Genomic DNA, 13,701 nt, shown 5'->3' on the forward strand with positions numbered 1-13,701 from the left:
CATGTTTATTTATTAAAGTTTATTAAAACAAATATTTATTAAAGTCGGATGAAAGTTTGGTGATGACATATGACATCATCGGGCGGGAAAAACTGGTATAGGGAAAACCCCCGCAAAGTATTTTTTAATTAATATTTTTGAAAAACCGTGGTATAGTCTTTTCGCGAAGTTCGAACCCGCGAAAATCAAGGGAACACTGTATTTCTTTTATATTCCAAAAAGTGAAAAGATTTGAACTTGGTTGACCCTCTCCTTCCCAGAGTGTGTTCCTTTGCCATCCAGTAGTTGCAATCTATTTATTCATTCATTCGAATTTGTGTGCCACCCAACTCCCGAGGGACTCTGGGCGGCTCACAACCAAAAAAAAGTAAAACATAGAATGTGACATTAACAATTTAAAACCAACAATTAAAAGCAATTAAAATGATGCATGTCATTAACGGCCAGATCCCGATGGTGTGCCATCAGATCAATGGCCTCAAGCATGCCGGAAAAACCAGATCTTCCGGAAAGCCAGTAGGGTGGGGGTAGCCCGGATCTCAGGAGGTAGCTGGTTCCAAAGAGTTGGAGCAGTCACAGAGAAGGCCCTCCCACGTGGGCCTGCCAGCCGACACTGTTTAGTTGATGGGACCCAGAGAAGACCAACACTGTGGGCTCATATCAGTTGCTGGGAGCTATGTGGTAGGAGGCGGTCTCCAAGATAATAATAATAATAATAATAATAATAATAATAATAATAATTTATTAGATTTGTATGCCGCCCCTCTCTGAAGACTCGGGGCAGCTCACAACAGTCTGCCCCTAAGATAGTCTGCCCCTAAGCCATGTAGGGCTTTAAAGGTAATGACCAACATCTTGAATTGCCCCCGGAGACCAATCTCCAGGCACAATAATGCAATAATTAATAATCCGCAATAATGTTTTTTTGGGGGGAGGAAGCTTTCTATTGCCTGATTGGGAGATGAATTTTCCTTATCTGTCATCTTAAAGAACAGGTAGCACATTTCATCTTGAGCATAGTTGACACGAGCATTTGATTACTAACAGGTTTTTTTATAAGAGGAAGGCACTCAATTCTTATGATCAGTTAGTCAGACTTTATTAAAATATAAATAAAAGTGACTGCATGATATGCCTGGTTATCTCAGCAAGAAATAAAAATAAATTCAAAGGGAATGAAGTTTTATTTATTGGCTGTCATATACAGATAGTCATCGACTTGCTACCATTCGTTTAGTGACTGTTTGAAGTTACCACAACATTGAAAAAAAGGGACTAAGCAATTTTCACACCGGTTGCAGCATCCCCATGGTCATGTGATCTAAATTCGGGCACTTGGCAACTATTTATTTATTTATTTGTCAAACAAGTATAGTATTATAGTACATATTAACATAACATAACTAGAACATAGTAATAGAAAGGATAATAAGACAGTAGGACAGGGACATTAGGCACATAAGTGCACTTATGCACGCCCCTTATAGGCCTCTTAGAAAAGGGGAGAGGTCAATTGTAGATAATGTAAGGTAGAAGATTTTGGGGTTGGGGGAAGCAACAACAGAATCAGGTAATGAGTTCCAGACGGTGACCACTCTATTGCTGAAATCGTATTTTCTGCAGTCAAGTTTGGAATGATTTACATTCAGTTTGTATCTATTATGTGCTCTTGTGTTGTTGTTGTTGTTAAAGGTGAAGTAGTCACTGACAGGGAGTACGTTATGATATATGATTTTATGAACAACAGTTAAATCAGTTCTGAGACAACGTAGTTGTAAATTTTCTAGATGTAGTATTTGAAGTCTGGAGGAGTAGGGTAATTTGTTATGTGAGGAGGAGTGAAGGACTCTTCTTGTGAAGTATTTCTGGACTCCTTCGATTGTATTAATATCTGGATTCCACACAGGTGAACTATATTCTAGAATAGGTCTGACAAATGTTTTGTATGCTCTGGTTAATAAATCAGTGTTTCTAGAGAAGAAGCTACGTAAGATTAGGTTTACAATTCTTAATGGTTTTTGGCAATGCTGTTACAGTGGGCTCTAGCACTTAGGTCATTGGAAATGAGTACTCCGAGGTCTTTGACTGAGTGAGGGTCCTTTGTTCAGTTTTACCAAGTATGTATTTAGTATTCAGATTCTTTTTACCAATGTGTAGGGCGGAGCATTTATTGGTAGAGATTTGAATACCATTTATTTATTTATTATTTATTTATTTATTATTTATTTATTTAGAGATTTAAATACAATGTATTTATGTCAGTTACAGTGTCTCGGGGTCATGTGATCACCATTTGTAGCTTTCCCAAATGGCTTCCAACAACCACAGTGAATGGAGGAAGACAGATTTGCTTGACAACTATTGGTTGTAAAATGGGGCAAAGGTCACTTAGCCGCTGCCTTGTTTAGCAATGGAAATTTTGAGCTCAATTCCGGTCGTAAGTTGAGGACTACCAGTAGTCAAAATTGTGTCAGCATAGATACTTAAATGCTCCTCATGTTTTGTAAATGTTGTTTTGGCATAGGTGGAAATACTTCTAATATTTTGAACACCCCATATCTTAAATCTTTTCACTTTAGGCTGTTTGGGCGTTAGGGGGAGGCTAAACAGAAATGGTTTTATCATGTTCTATCTTTAGGAAGGTGCTAAGAATAAATTATTAAAACAATATTTGTCTTTTATAACCACCCTGAGTCCTCGGAGAGGGGCAGCATATAAATCCAATAAATTAATATGCATTGGTTGCCGATCAGTTTCTGGTCACAATTCAAAGTGTTGGTTATGACCTATAAAGCCCTTCATGGCATCGGACCAGTATATCTCAGGGACCGCTTTCTGCTGCACAAATCCCAGTGACCAGTTAGGTCCCACAGAGTTGGCCTTCTCCGGGTTCCGTCGACTAAACAATGCCATTTGGTGGGACCCAGGGGAAGAGCCTTTTCTGTGGCGGCCCCGACCCTTTGGAACCAACTCCCCCCAGAGATCAGAGTTGCCCCCACCCTCCTTGCCTTTCGTAAGCTCCTTAAAACCCACCTCTGTCGTCAAGGATGGGGGAACTGAGATATTCTCCTCCCCCTAGGCTTACAAAAAATTTATGCATGGTATGTTTGTGTGTATGATTGGTTTATTAAATTAGGGTTTTTAGATTAACTTAAATATTAGATTTGTTTATATTGTCTTATTATTATTGTTAGCCGCCTTGTGTCTACAGAGAGGGACGGCATAAATATCTCATAAATAAATAAATAAAAAATTAAATTAAAGCCAATAAATTAAATTAAATTAAATATTAAATTAATCAAATATATCGGGAAGTAAGTTCAGCTGCAAAATCTTTTTAATTTTCTTTTCACCAGAATTCTGAAGACATTGTGTCGAAAGCTTCGACTTCAAGAACCGTTTGATTTTGGACATTTGGCTCATATGACGCCAGGCTACGTTGGGGCTGACCTTCTGGCCCTTTGCCGTGAGGCAGCAATGTGCACAGTTAACAGAGTTCTTGTTCAGCTGAATGGGAAGAAATGGGAAGTTACAGAAAATGAAGGTGTAACACCTGGACAAGACATGCAAGAAAATGTGAAAAAAGATACTGAAGAACCAGATCATCCTACTAAGGTATATATTTCACATGTAACTTATTGTATCCATTTGTTCCATGTTTGGGTATATAAAAGAGGATTTTCCTAGAAGAAAATCGTATATATTAACTGCAGATGTATTTTAAAAAGGAAAATAAAATTGTATAATTAGATATAGCATTTGAATCAGTTTAGTGTAGTACTTAAGGTATCAAGCCAGAAAATGGGAAAGTTAGGTGCAATCCCACCTGGATGACCTTGAGCCGGTCACTCACTCTCAGCCCTAGGAAGGAGACAATGGCAAACTATTTTCAAAATCTTGCCAAGAAAACTTCAGGGACTAATCTAGGCAGTTGCCAGGACTCAACAATGACTTGAAAGTGTCTGTCTGTCTATAGTTCTAGTCTGAAGAATATAGGCAGAGGAGCCATGAAATAGGAATATGACCCTATTAATAATATTTAATCTCTCTGTGGCTTTCAGTACCATTGATCATGTTATGCAGGGATGTCCAGCTAGGGAAATGTTATGACCAATGGACTTCAACTCCCAGAATTCCTGATCCAGAGTGGGGGTCCACAGATAGTAAAGCCACCATAGTTGCTCACCCTTGACTTATGACTGCCTCCTCCTGACTTAAGGATGGGTAGCAATTAATGTAATGGTACTCCTCCCCTCTGAAAAGTTACTTCCAGTCATTGGCAATAATGATGGAGAGAGTGTCCTCTAGGCTCTAGTTATAGAATACTACAAGATTTGATTTTATGCTCACTTGGTGGTGAACATCTACGTAAAACTAGTGGATGAAATTATCTAGTTTATTTATTATTGTTGTTATTGTTGCTGTTGTTGTTGTTGTTGTTGTTATTATTATTATTATTATTATTATTATGTCAGTACAACACAGCAAACAAGATCACTATGCTGGATTTCGTATTTCATCACCAGTCGTGTGCTTCCCAAGCACCTAGGACTGTGTGATTGTAGCGGCGAATTATGTTTGCCGATCCCAGTAAAGCGGCCTTTTGCAATTGACAGATGGAGATTTTGTCAATTCCGATGGTTTTCAAATGTCCGCTGAGATCCTTTGGCACTGCGCCCAGCGTGCCAAGTACCACTAGGACCACTTTCACTGCCTTATGCCAGAGTCGTTGCAGCTCGATTTTTAGATCTTCGTATTTCACTAATTTCTCTAGCTGCGTCTCCTCAATTCTGTCTCCTGGGATTGTGATGTCGATGATCCATGCTTTCTTTTTCTCCACAATCAGGATGTCTGGTGTGTTATGCTTCAGAATTCGGTCAGTCTGAAGTCGGAAGTCCCACAGTAGTTTTTCTTGCTCATTTTAGACCACTTTTTCAGGCTTATGATCCCACCAGTTCTTTGCCACTGGTAGATGGTAGTTCTGGCACAAGTTCCAGTGGATCATCTGTACCACAGCATCGTGTCTATGCTTGTAGTCAGTCTGTGCAATCTTTTTGCAGCAGCTGAGTATGTCAACAGAGGGAGGGAGGGAAGGAGGGGAGGAGGTCTTCCTCTCCTCCGGATGGATAAAGGAAAGCTGGAAGGTCGGAGGGAGGAAGGAGGGATGGAGCTTTTGGCTTCTACACCTCAGTGGAGAAGAGGATACTCTGCCTCTTGCTGTCCGGGGTGGGAATTGTCTCCAGTTGCAGGAAATAGAGGAGAACCTGAACCTGGGACATGACTTCGAGGGACCAGCTGTCAGTCATGGCCATGGGATGCATTGGATTGGCAGGAATCTTGCTGTCTTTTTCTGACGGTCTGAGTAACGTTGGTCCAAAAACGGTGGCCAGGTTGTGAAGGGACATCTTGTTGATGTTCTCCTTTTCAGCAACTCTTTTCAAATGATCCAGGAGGAAAAGGAAGGTGACCAGGTTGGGCTCCGAGCGTGAAAGCAGCAAATTTAGCATACAGCTTTCTTTTGCAACCGGGTCAGAGAGCACAATGCCTTCAGCGAAGTTGGGGTAGAGTTCATCTGTGAAGAGAGGCTCCGGCAGCTCCCTAAAGTAGAGCTTCAGTGTTCCCGCAATCGCGTTCACGTCCATCTCGCTCATCATGATGGAGACGTCTTTGTTATTAATATTGAAAGCCGCTTTCAGAGCCTGGATATCGGTGGCAACTCCAGAGACCCGGTAAATGCCCACCTCTTCCATGCCCCGACGTTCAATCTCCTCCACGCACTGGCGCACAATATAAGGCACCTTGGATCGCTCTCGCTTGGTGACAACTCCAATCTTCACTCCAAGTACTCCTGTTTGTTTTCGAGAGGGCATCCTCTTCAGACTGAACTCTCTGCTGGTGAACTTCATGGAGAGCTTCACTTCGACCCCGTTCATGAAGATGACGGTGCGTTGCCAGTCTTTGTCATGCAAGGTTTGGGGATCCAGCTGGATTTGGCCTTTGCCCATAATGCGGTCCGTGGTCTCGCTGTCTTCTTTGGTGAGCTTGCTCTTGTGGTAGCACTTCTCGTAGCACAGGATGTGCAGCGTCTGGGAGCCCTCCAGTTCGATCTCAAACTCCTCATTCCAGTTGGGCTCTGCGGTGTCTCTGTAAACTCACGTCTTGGCCTTGTTCACAAAGTACCCGAAGGAATCCACTTCAAGTGTACAATACAAGCTGGAGCTCTGCTTGAAGCCAGTGGCAGAATGGACAATCACGTTCAGGAATCCGTAGAGGCCGGAGGGTTCATCATCTTCCTTGTTAATTGTGAGGGGAATGTGATGCACAGTCTGAAGCTTCACACAAGAGTTCGATTGTTTCATCTGTTTCTTTACAGAGTCTGTATTTTGGATTTATTAATTATTATTATTTATTTATTATTGTTGTTGTTGTTGTTATTATTATTATTATTATTATTATTATTATTTATTAGATTTGTATGCCGCCCCTCTCCGTAGACTTATTTAGTCTATGAAATAAGTTCTATGAAAATTATCTGTCAATAAAAGATGAGAATCATCATCAGCATACTGGTGATAGTCAAAGTTCTATCTCAATCTCAGGCCAGGCCATCAAGAGCCTGGATTCCGTTTGGAGTAGATGGCAAAGAACTGGCTAATCCTAGTAAAACCGAATCATTCCAGATTGATAACCCATATGATTCCAGAGAAATTCCATCTTCAGTTCAGAATAGGGTCACCGTCCTTCTGCTGAGTGGTCTTGAAACTTGAGAATCCTCTTGGACTCACATCTATTGCTCGAAGTAAAGTTAATAGCAATGGGCAGACGACCTTGATATATCTTTATCTAGTGCATTAGTTGTGACCACTATTGGAAAGAAAGAGGTTTGGCTTATTAAAAGTCCCTGTTACATTATATATGAGAATTTTTTTGAAAAAGAGTATTATTGGGCATTATTCAATAGAGGAAGAAAAATGTTCCTATTCCACCAAAGACAATGACTTATCAGTATTTTATTTTATTTTTTAAAAAACCTTCACAATATTCCTACAATCTCTTAATCTGATAAAGAAATCTATAAAAAACAAGGGAAATATTTCTTCACCCAGAGGGTCGTTGGTTTATGGAATTCACTTCCAGAAGAGGTCGTGACAGCTGTCAGCCTTGATAGTTTCAAGGCAGGATTAGACAGATTCATGGATGCCAAGTGTATCGGTGATTATTGAAACGGATGTCCATGTGCCGCCTCTATGTTGGTTGAGACAGGCAGGATTCCCTTGGGTACCATTTGTTGGGGGCCAGGGGAAAGGGAGGGTCTTGCCTTCTCCTTCTGCTCAAGATCCCCATGTACAATTGGTGGGCCACTGTGTGACACAGAATGCTGGACTCGATGGGCTTTGGCCTGATTCAGCATGGTTCTTCTTATGTTCTTATAAAGATTATCTTGAAAAAGCCCTACTGTCTATATTATAAGCGTTTTAAAATACCTTACTGTTGGATTCCAGATTTTTATCGCTAAACTTAAAAGGTATGCTTCTTTAATCCCCAGTCTAATCTGTTTGTATTTTATTTTCCTCCTCCTCTAACCTCCCTCCTTTAGGATGAATTGCAAAGATTGCTCCAGTTGCTCAAGGAGCCAGATCCCCTGGGGGAGGCTCAGCTGCAGAAGCTGCGCATTGAGCCGAAGGATTTCACCGTTGCTCTCTCTTCCGTGCAACCCTCTGCGAAGAGAGAAGGCTTTGTCACTGTTCCTGATGTGACGTGGGCAGATATTGGAGCCCTGGAAGAGGTTCGGGAGGAGCTGACCATGGCCATACTGGTATGGGCGGATGCTTTCACCAAATGTTGATGTACTCTAGATCAGTGTTTCCCAACCTTGGCAACTTGAAGATATTTGGACTTCAACTCCCAGAATTCCCCAGCCAGCATTCGCTGGCTGGGGACTTCTGGGAGTTGAAGTCCAAATATCTTCAAGTTGCCAAGGTTGGGAAACACTGCTCTAGATGAATCTGCCAGTCATTCTGAATTAAGGCACCGCAGTGCTTTTTCGCCTAAAAACATGTGCAAGAAAACCAGCTTGCTTTGATTTGAAAAGTTAAGAGCAAATTAAATTGCTTACCGTTGCTCCATTTTGAAAGGGAAGCTTTTTCTCGTTATTTTTAATATTTAGTATCAGGAGGACCTTTGATCAAAGGTTGGTATATCTTCATTATACCAGCCTTTGATCAAAAGTCTTCCCTTTCAAGATGGAGCAACGATAAGCAATTTAATTTGCTGTTAACTTAGAAACATAGAAGACTGACGGCAGAAAAAGACCTCATGGTCCATCTAGTCTGCCCTTATACTATTTCCTGTATTTTATCTTACAATGGATATATGTTTATCCCAGGCATGTTTAAATTCAGTGACTGTGGATTTATCAACCACGTCTGCTGGAAGTTTGTTCCAAGGATCTACTACTCTTTCAGTAAAATAATATTTTCTCACGTTGCTTTTGATCTTTCCCCCAACTAACTTCAGATTGTGTCCCCTTGTTCTTGTGTTCACTTTCCTATTAAAAATACTTCCCCCCTGAACCTTGTTTAACCCTTTAACATATTTAAATGTTTCGATCATGTCCCCCCTTTTCCTTCTGTCCTCCAGACTATACAGATTGAGTTCATTAAGTCTTTCCTGATACGTTTTATGCTTAAGACCTTCCACCATTCTTGTAGCCCGTCTTTGGACCCATTCAACTTTTCTAGGAAACTGTTAAATTTGCAAGGAAAATAAATAATGACTAAAATGATGGCATAGATGGTGAGAATGGTAAGCCAAAGGATCTCAATTTGATATAAAATACTAAAGGTTCATGGTTAAAAATAGTCATGTAGTAGATAGCCTAAAATGTAGTAGGCCCTGAAATAATGTTTACACTTCAAATTCCTAGATAAAGAAAACACAGAGGATCTGTGGGGTAACTCTCATTCACCCCAAATATGGGTGTTGCTACTAGAAAGATCCTATTCCTAGCTGTGGCACCACGATCTGAACTCTGTTGGATGGTATCAGAAGCAAATTTTTGAAAGATCATTTAAATACTATATTTTTCGGAGTATAAAGCACACTTCCACCGCAAAAAAGTGTCTTTTAAAGCGAATATTGGGGGGAGGGTGTTGGTGCTGCACTGATCAGCTGTCCTAGAACGGGATGTGGTGGTGGCAGCAAATGGGCCTGGCAGCAACGGCACGCAGGCAGTGGCGAGTGGGCAGTGGCGGCCAACGGGTGGTGGAAAATAGGCCTCGCCGAACAGGCGGCAACAAATTGGTGGCGCTGCTGAATGGTCCGTGGTGAAGAGGCCATGGCAAATGGGCCGCAGCAAACACACCATGACAGTGGCGAATGTGCATTTGTGAACAGGCCTCGGCGAATGGGTCATGGTGGCAAGCAGGCCAGGGCAAATGGAGCAGATGAATAGGGATAGATGCTAGGAGGCAAAGGCAGATTTTTTCCCCTCTTGTTTTCAACCCCAAAAGCTAGGTGCGTTATAGTCCAAGCATCTTACAGTCTGAAAAATATAGTATTTACTAATGTCAGTACATTGAATTGGACCAGTGTAGGACTTAAGAAGTGGTGATATGTGGTCCCATTTATTTCCCCTTTTTAACAGTTGGGGAACTACATTCTGCACCAGGTTCAGCTTCTAAACCATGTTCAAGGGGTAACCCATGTAAACCCTTTTTTTTGCAGTAATCCAATTAGAGCAGACCTGGGCAAAGTGCGGCCCAGGGCCCAGATGCGGCCTGCCCGCTGTCTGTAACCAGCCCGCGAAGGTTGGAAGGAAGGAAGGAAGGAAGGAAGGAGAAATGGAGGGAGGAAAGAAGGAAGGAAGGAGAAATGGAGAGAGGAAAGACGAAAGGAAGGAGAAATGGAGGGAGGAAAGAAGGAAGGAAGGAGAAATGGAGAGAGGAGGAGGAAGAAAAGGAATCCAAAGCTACTTTCAGGAAAAGCCTGTACTATGTTTTCTCAACAGTTGAAGAGAGACACCTGAAAGGAATATTTTGAAAGAGAAGTAAAGAACTGCCCAAAAGGGAGGAAGGGGTGGGCAATTAATTTATAATTATAATATAATTATAATATATAATTATAATATAATATATAATTATAATATAATTAACTCAGTTCTACCCAATAATATACAGTATTGGGTAGAACTGAGTTAATTATATTAATCCGGCCCTCTAAAACCATCCCAATTTCTCATGCGGCCCAATGGCAAAATTAATTGCCCACCCCTGAATTAGAGCATGAATCACAGAAATTATGCTATCTTTGTGCCATCAGAATGCCAGCTGCTACAAAGCAGGGTGTAGGATTTCCTTGTTAATGAGTTTATCTTGGTCTTTACTAATAAATGAAAACCAAAGAGGCGTAGTGAGATATAAATCTTGACTGTATTGTCTTTGTAGCAGCTTAAAGAAAAAAAATATGCAGAAAAGTCTTGCTTCTTAGTCATCAAGTCTTGAATGTGTAAGCAGTAATAATAAATAGTTACCAATATGTGTTCCACTCGCATTAAAATCCAGATAATATCTCAGTATTTATTACACTCTGGCTTTTAACAAGGTAGTTTCCTAATCTTACCTTAATTAAAGTTGGTTTGCCTTTCCACATCATAAAAATAGTTGTGCACACTGTGTATCTAGGTAGGCGTTTTAAAGAGTATTCAGTTATTTTTCTCATAGGAGTTGGGAACAACATGCTATTCTTGAATTAGAGTTGTTTTCTTTCTTGGACATTATGTCTTTTTTAAAAGAATGTCTTTATTGAAGGGGTCAAGGGAAAGAGAGGGTTTTGCCTTCTCTTTCTGCTCAAGATCCCCATGTACAATTGATGGGCCACTGTGTGACACAGAATGCTGGACTTGACGGACTTTGGCCTGATTCAGCATGGCTCTTTTTATGTTCTTATGAAGAAAGAACAACACCACGATACATATATGTGTCTACATGTACAAATCACAAAAGACAAATTTGAGCATGGAGGATATAAAAAACATACAAATATATGTTTTTTGCATTAAACCTCTATCATAATATGTAGTTGATGTCTTAATTGAATGAAAAAGAAAGAGCAGTACAACACATTAATAAAATAAAAAGGGGAAAGGTAAAGAAGAAGAGTTAAAGAGGAGAGGAGGAAAGAGAAAAGAGAAAGAAAAGGAGAAAGAAAAAGAGAATGAAATTGTACATATATACAACAGAGACTATTCTCTTTGTTGACTATGGTGTCTCACAGCCTTTATAGACTTGTTGCATTTCTGTTAATTACTGGTATTTTTGTGGTCATTGGTTTATAGCGGAAGAAGTTCAATTTCTCAAACTGAAATTTTATCCCATTGTTGTTATCTAATGAGTCACTTGTGTATGGGTTCAACATTGTAAACAGAAGTTTCTATCGTACTGTGAGATCTTTATTTTGGATGGAGTTGTAGAATGGAGGTTGTAGTTCAGTCAAGTTTTGGGAGTCTATTTCTGGTCTAGCCAAGTGAACCATTTGTCCCAGGCTTTGTAAAATTGTGATTCTTCTTTATCTTGCAATTCCATTATATCATAATTATAGGAAATGTTGCAACCAAGTTATCTTCTGAACTCAATTTGGTAATTTAAGCAGGACTGCAATTTTTTTCAATTTAGGAAATATTATAATGGTTTGGAAAATTGACTTCATTCGAATTATAAGTAGTCCTTGTCTAACGTGAGTGTTATAATGGTGCTGGAGAAATGGACATGGATTTTTAAACTTCTGGCCATCACAGCACTGTTTGCAATCTTCACTGTCAGCTTCAAACAAGAAAAGCCAAAGGGGAAGCTTGCAGGGAAGGTTGCAAGTTATTTCAAATGTCACTCTTGATCGTTTTTTTTTTCCTGCCCACAGCATCCCTCTCGCTGTAGTTTGGCTGTTACTTGTCCTGGCAAGGGCTCCTCAGATCTTTGCTGGGCTTCTGTTGGCCTTCCCAATGCCTCCTCAGACCCGTATGCAGCCCCCTCCAACCTTCTTATGCTCCCCCATGCTTTTTGCCTGACTTTTCTGTCTCTTTCCCATTAACAACCTGTATGTCTGTTCTGGGTCCTATTCTTTTTAATATGTTTGTGAGTGACATAGGGGAAGGTTTGGTAGGGAAGGTTTGCCTATTTGCCAATGACTCTAAAGGCTTGATATTCCTGGAGGGGTCTGTAATATGGTAAATGATTTAGCTTTACTAGATAAATGGTCAAAGCAATGGAAACTGCAGTTTAATGTTTCCAAATGTAAAATAATGCACTTGGGGGAAAGGAATCCTCAATCAGAATATTGTGTTAGCAAAAACTTCAGAAGAACAGTCTCAAAATGGGTGAACAGTGCAGTCAGGCGGTAGGGAAAGCAAGTAGTATGCTTAGCTGCATAGCTAGAGGTATAACAAGCAGGAAGAGGGAGATTATGATCTCGCTTTATAGAGTGTTGGTGAGACCACATTTGGAATACTGTGTTCAGTTCTGGAGACCTCACCTACAAAAAGATATTGACAAAATTGAATGGGTCCAAAGACGGGCTACAAGAATGGTGGAAGGTCTTAAGCATAAAACGTATCAGGAAAGACTTAATGAACTCAATCTGTATAGTCTGGAGGACAGAAGGAAAAGGGGGGACATGATCGAAACATTTAAATATGTTAAAGGGTTAAATAAGGTCCAGGAAGCAAGTGTTTTTAATAGGAAAGTGAACACAAGAACAAGGGGACACAATCTGAAGTTAATTGGGGGAAAGATCAAAAGCAACGTGAGAAAATATTATTTTACTGAAAGAGTAGTAGATCCTTGGAACAAACTTCCAGCAGACGTGGTAGATAAATCCACAGTAACTGAATTTAAACATGCCTGGGATAAACATATATCCATCCTAAGATAAAATACAGAAAATAGTATAAGGGCAGACTAGATGGACCAGGAGGTCTTTTTCTGCCGTCAGACTTCTATGTTTCTATGTAATGAAATTGTACATATATACAACACAGACAAGTCGACCTTTTTGTTGACTATGGTGTCTCACAGCCTTTATAGACTTGTTGCATTTCTGTTAATTACTGGTATTTTTGTGGTCATTGGTTTATAGCGGAAGAAGTTCAATTTCTCAAACTGAAATTTTATCCCATTGTTGTTATCTAATGAGTCACTTGTGTATGGTTTCAACATTGTAAATAGAAGTTTCTATCCTACTGTTAGATCTTTATTTTGGATGGAGTTGTAGAATGGAGGTTGTAGTTCAGTCAAGTTTTGGGAGTCTATTTCTGGTCCAGCCAAGTGAACCATTTGTCCCAGGCTTTGTAAAATTGTGATTCTTCTATATCTAGCAATTCCATTATATCTTAATTATAGGAAATGTTGCAACCAAGTTATCTTCTGAACTCAATTTGGTAATTTAAGCAGGACTGCAATTTTTTTCAATTTAGGAAATATTATAATGGTTTGGAAAATTGACTTCATTCGAATTATAAGTAGTCCTTGTCTAACGTCCATTTGTTCAGTGAGTGTTATAATGGTGCTGGAGAAATGGACATGGATTTTTAAACTTCTGGCCATCACAGCACTGTTTGCAATCTTCACTGTCAGCTTCCAACAAGAAAAGCCAAAGGGGAAGCTTGCAGGGAAGGTTGCAAGTTATTTCAAATGTCACTCTTGATCGGTT

At 40.1% G+C, this 13,701-nt stretch overlaps 2 protein-coding genes across 2 annotated transcripts in view; one reads left to right on the top strand and one right to left on the bottom strand.

Annotated features, from left to right (window-relative positions):
* The window catches only part of NVL (nuclear VCP like), a 72,146-nt gene that overhangs the window by 23,674 nt on the left and 34,771 nt on the right, over positions 1 to 13,701 (top strand). Inside the window, exons 13-14 of the mRNA XM_070734343.1 lie at positions 3,357 to 3,615; positions 7,598 to 7,816. Coding sequence (XP_070590444.1) covers positions 3,357 to 3,615; positions 7,598 to 7,816 — 478 coding nt within the window. The remainder of the gene's footprint in view (positions 1 to 3,356; positions 3,616 to 7,597; positions 7,817 to 13,701) is intronic.
* LOC139158133 (breakpoint cluster region protein-like) lies at positions 5,103 to 7,411 on the bottom strand. Its single transcript, XM_070735554.1, is given in 2 exon segments — positions 5,103 to 6,376; positions 7,363 to 7,411. Coding segments are annotated over 2 exon segments (1,245 nt in total). The 3' UTR covers positions 5,103 to 5,180.

The sequence above is a fragment of the Erythrolamprus reginae genome, chromosome 1, assembly GCF_031021105.1.
Source record: "Erythrolamprus reginae isolate rEryReg1 chromosome 1, rEryReg1.hap1, whole genome shotgun sequence".
NCBI lineage: Eukaryota > Metazoa > Chordata > Lepidosauria > Squamata > Dipsadidae > Erythrolamprus > Erythrolamprus reginae.